Genomic DNA, 4,171 nt, shown 5'->3' with positions numbered 1-4,171 from the left:
TAGAACCAACTCAAGTGCCCACCAGTACTCCCGCGTGTACATTAAGCCATAAGAAATAAATCATCTCCACAACAGACATAGAAAAAATAAACAAGTGTAGCTAAATAGCTGCAAGGGTATCTAGTATGAAGACCGGTAGCTGCCCTTAACATTTCTTTCTATCGAAAGCTGTGTTAAGTACTTGTAATTGTGCAACTGTAGAGGTGCAGTGATGAACAATGCAAAAACGTAAACAAGTGTACAAGTTAACAAAAGCTGCTTTACTACATTGAGCATTCGAAGTTGCTTTACTACATTGTGTCATCATTACAAGTGAGCAAAATACTCCATAAGTCAGTAAATGGTTGACTGTTTACATCGCTTATCATGGTTACATGTCAGGATAATATATCTAGCCATAATACTCTAGACGCCACTGCCTTGAGATCCTAATGCTCAGGTTATCGATCGGTCTCGACAGTGCACAGTCATCGGCATACTTGAGGCGATCTTCCGCACAAAGCCAAGCCGTGAGCCAAGATCTTACAATTGTTGTAAGATATCCTTGAATCTCAATGGGATTCTGATTTTCCATATTCTTCACAATGCAAAAAGTTCCTGGAGGATTCCACAACTGCTTGTACTGTGTGTCATCGACTAGAATTGTGGACGTAGCAATGTACTGACCTCTTTTCTCCGAGAAGTCACTTAGCGTCTTGTAAAATACAGGATTTCCACCAGTTATCTTGAATCTAGCATCTCTTACATAATCCTAATGTGCAAGAATTTCCTTGAATTGGGGAAATTGATCAGGAAAGCAGGCACTCAACAGGTTTTCTGTTGTAGTCTTCATGCAGCAGGTCCACACAAATACATCAAAGTGCACAAGGCACCAGTCCAAGAATGCAGGTGCATCCCTTTTATACCCAGCAAACACCCCTGCTATGTCTACAATTTCTAGATCATTCCATTAGGCAGGCTTCCGTGAACAATACCTCTTGTTTAATGAAGTCATCAAGACACCATTAATATCAAGGATTAGAGCTGGCTTACTCTCAAACAATATCTTCCTAGGATCCTCCCATGGACGAGACATTGTTCCATCATCGTTCCTAACATAATCTGCAACATCACCTGCACCTCCTCCATCCTCGCTTTGCCGAGACACCGTCCCATCATCGTGCCTTACATATTCTGTACCACCTGCACCAACTGCACAACCTGCATCACCATATGCATCCACAGATGCATCACCATCTTCCTGAGGTGGTTCAAACTTTTCGTTGGTAATCTCTATGTGCTCACCTGCACCATCTGCCCCACCTGCACAACTTGCTTCACAACCTGCATCTACAGATGCATCACCATCTTCCCAAGGTGATTCAGACCTTTCAATGATAATTTCTGTGTCTTCACCTGCACTGCCTACACCAACTGCACCACCTGCATCCACAGATGCGTCACCATCTTTCCGAGGTGGTTCAGACTTATCAATTGTAATTTCCGTGTCATCACCTGCACCAACTGCACAACTTGCATCACCACCTCCATCCATAGATGCATCACCATTTTCCCTTCCTAGTTCACACTTTTTCATGATAATCTCTGTGTCCTCACCTGTACTGAGGGAAAAAAACTCCGTGTTTTTATCCTCTTAGTCATCAATGCTGCTAGCACATGGGACTTGGCCCTCAACTCTAAATGAACCATCTACATCAAGAGGGTCTTTCATAGTAGACCGTGCTATCATACTTATTATGTGATTAAGATTGTCAATGTTTCTAGTGGCAGCATCTGAACATAAAAACATAAACAACAATGATGGACAGGACAAAAAAAAAAATGATTTTGGATTTCTTAATTCATAGGAAATGGAGAATTGTTACAAAGCCAAAAACGGCGACAGGATTTAGGAAAAGAGCCAAAAATGGGGATAGGCTACAAAGCAAAAATATCGAGACTATGTTTGGAGTCTTTTTCTGACTCTGGTTGTTGTAGCACCTTTTCTTCCAGATTCCATGTTACTATTTTCTCGAGTCTCTATGGCTAATTGGTCCTTTGATGTCTTTGTTTTCCCTTATGCATCTTGTGTAGGGTTTTTGGCAGCTCCATCTGCAAGAGAGAAGAAACAATCAACAAGAATGAACCTTAAACAATATTATCTACCTTTAGGAAAAAACAAAACCAGAAATAACACCTGTCATCTTTCTCTTTCTTTCCATTTGCATCATTTGTATGGTCTGCAGGATGGAGGGAGTGGTGTCTCTCGCTGACACTTCATTGTCCTTCATTGATGAAGGAGCATTTTCTGCTTGATCTCCATTCTCAGGACTATACTTCTCCAACACACCTTCCTTCTCAACTGTAGTCTCTGGGTTAGCCTCTGCAGTCATGAAAAGTATTAAGGAATTAAGAACTTGATGTTTCAAGTTACATGTAGCTACAGCATGACAGTGGAAGCTACCAGGCATGATAGTGGAAGCTATCAGGCAAGCACTGATAGCTACTAGCACTATACTGGTAGCTACCAATGCCATCCTGGTAGCTGGCTGACTAAGAGCTACCAAGATGACATAGGGGCCACCAATGCTATCCTAGTAGTAAGCAATCTAACACTGGTGGTTAACAGAATAAAAGCCTGGCAACAACCTTTATCTAAAACATCTTCCTTCTCAGCATGTACCAACACCTTGAATTCTTTTCTTCACAATAAGAAATTAAGAACAAGTTTTCAAGTTACATGCAGGGTCAGCATGACAATAGAAGCTACCATGCAAGCACTAATAAGATACCAGTACTACCAAATGCTATCCTAGTAACTACCTTGCCCCCTGCCATCATGGTAGCTACCAATGTTATCCTGGTAGCTACCTTGTCACTTGCAGGACTTCCTTGGCAGAATGGCAGCTCATGGCAGAATGGCAGCTACCAATGCAATCTTGGTAGCCACCTTGTCACTTGCAGGACTTCCTTGGCAGAATGGCAGCTCATGGCAGGATGGAAGCTACCAATGCAATCTTGGTAGCCACCTTGTCAATTTCAGGACTTCCTTAACAGAATGGCAGCTCATGGCAGAATGGTAGCTACCACTATTATACTGGTAGCTACCAAGGTTGACAGTGAGAACTTCCTTGTCACCAACAGGAGTTCCATGGTAAAACAGTAGCTAATGGAATAATGGTAGCTACCTTGCCACGAGCAAGACTTCCATGGGAGAATAGTAGCTCATGGAAGAATGGTAGCCACACCCATATTGGTAGCTAGTTGTACCAGGATTAGCATGACAACTGCCACTATGAGAGTGGTAGCTACCAGTATTGTACTAGTAGCTACCAGTCTTGTATTAGTAGCTACAATTAGAAGGGTTACCTTGATAACAAAAACACAAAAAAACAGATTAATTTAAGCTCAATTCTACAAAATGCAGCAGGGTGTATACCATGGTCCATGCTTAAGGGCACTAATGAGGGTTTGGTGTTTGATTGCACTCCTTGGAAATTGGCATTCGTACTGTCGAGGATCACCAAAGACTGCATGGTAAGCGAAATTGGTTGCATGCATCCCATCTCCATGCATGTTTCTTTGCTTGCAACAAGATGGCCAAAACAGTACATGTGAAAGGCATGATTGCAGGGTAGCAAAAACATGCCAAGTGCATCGTTGTCGTACATCATCAACCCACAAGCACTGCAAACTTTGTCCAAAGGCAAGGTGCCCATATCCACAGGTGGAACTTTCAACGGAGGTGCAGACAACAAAAATGTACTTCTTTTGACCTGCATGGTCTTCACAAAATCCATCCGCGCGTGTGCACACTCCTCCACTTCCTGTGTAAATTTTCTCTCCTTTATAGCACTATCCATAGCATCAAGTGGTGCCTTCTCCTCAACTACCACTTGCAATGCTTGGAGTGTTAGCGACAACCTACCACGATAGTATTTTTAAGCTGCTCCACTTTCATTGCATCCACAACATCAACGCTACCTTCTGTCTTTAGTAATGCAGCCTCTGCATCTTTCAACTGGCCTCTGAGCTTTTCCACTAGGAGGTTGGCACCTTCATTTCGGTGCACATCAGCGTGAAGCAATTCCAGCTTCTTAAAAGCTTCATTATACTCTGACAATGCAAAAGAATTCTTTCTTACAACCATGTTGTAAACAGTATCTAACTCTGTAAGAGACGGTGGACCAAA

General features: G+C 42.5%; 1 protein-coding gene across 1 annotated transcript; it reads right to left on the bottom strand.

Moving 5' to 3' along the window:
* Positions 1-391: 391 nt before the first annotated feature.
* LOC147430435 (uncharacterized) lies at positions 392-1,576 on the bottom strand. Its single transcript, XM_086494403.1, has 2 exons — positions 975-1,576; positions 392-731 (listed from the first exon to the last, which is right to left on the bottom strand). Exons 1-2 carry the CDS (start codon positions 1,574-1,576, stop codon positions 392-394), a joined length of 942 nt encoding a protein of 313 aa, XP_086350529.1.
* Positions 1,577-4,171: the final 2,595 nt, after the last annotated feature.

Source organism: Adiantum capillus-veneris, chromosome 21 (assembly GCF_014529385.1).
Source record: "Adiantum capillus-veneris isolate H3 chromosome 21, ASM1452938v2, whole genome shotgun sequence".
Taxonomy (NCBI): Eukaryota; Viridiplantae; Streptophyta; class Polypodiopsida; order Polypodiales; family Pteridaceae; genus Adiantum; species Adiantum capillus-veneris.
This window is presented reverse-complemented; position numbering and strand designations above follow the sequence as displayed.

Bases quoted from the DNA above. Each gene is read 5' to 3' on its own strand.
- LOC147430435 (XM_086494403.1), bottom strand. From the start codon at position 1,576: ATGAAAAAGTGTGAACTAGGAAGGGAAAATGGTGATGCATCTATGGAT. The intron at 732-974 runs GTATTGTTCACG...AAGAGATGCTAG, and splicing joins ATGACTTCATTAAACAAGAG to ATTCAAGATAACTGGTGGAA.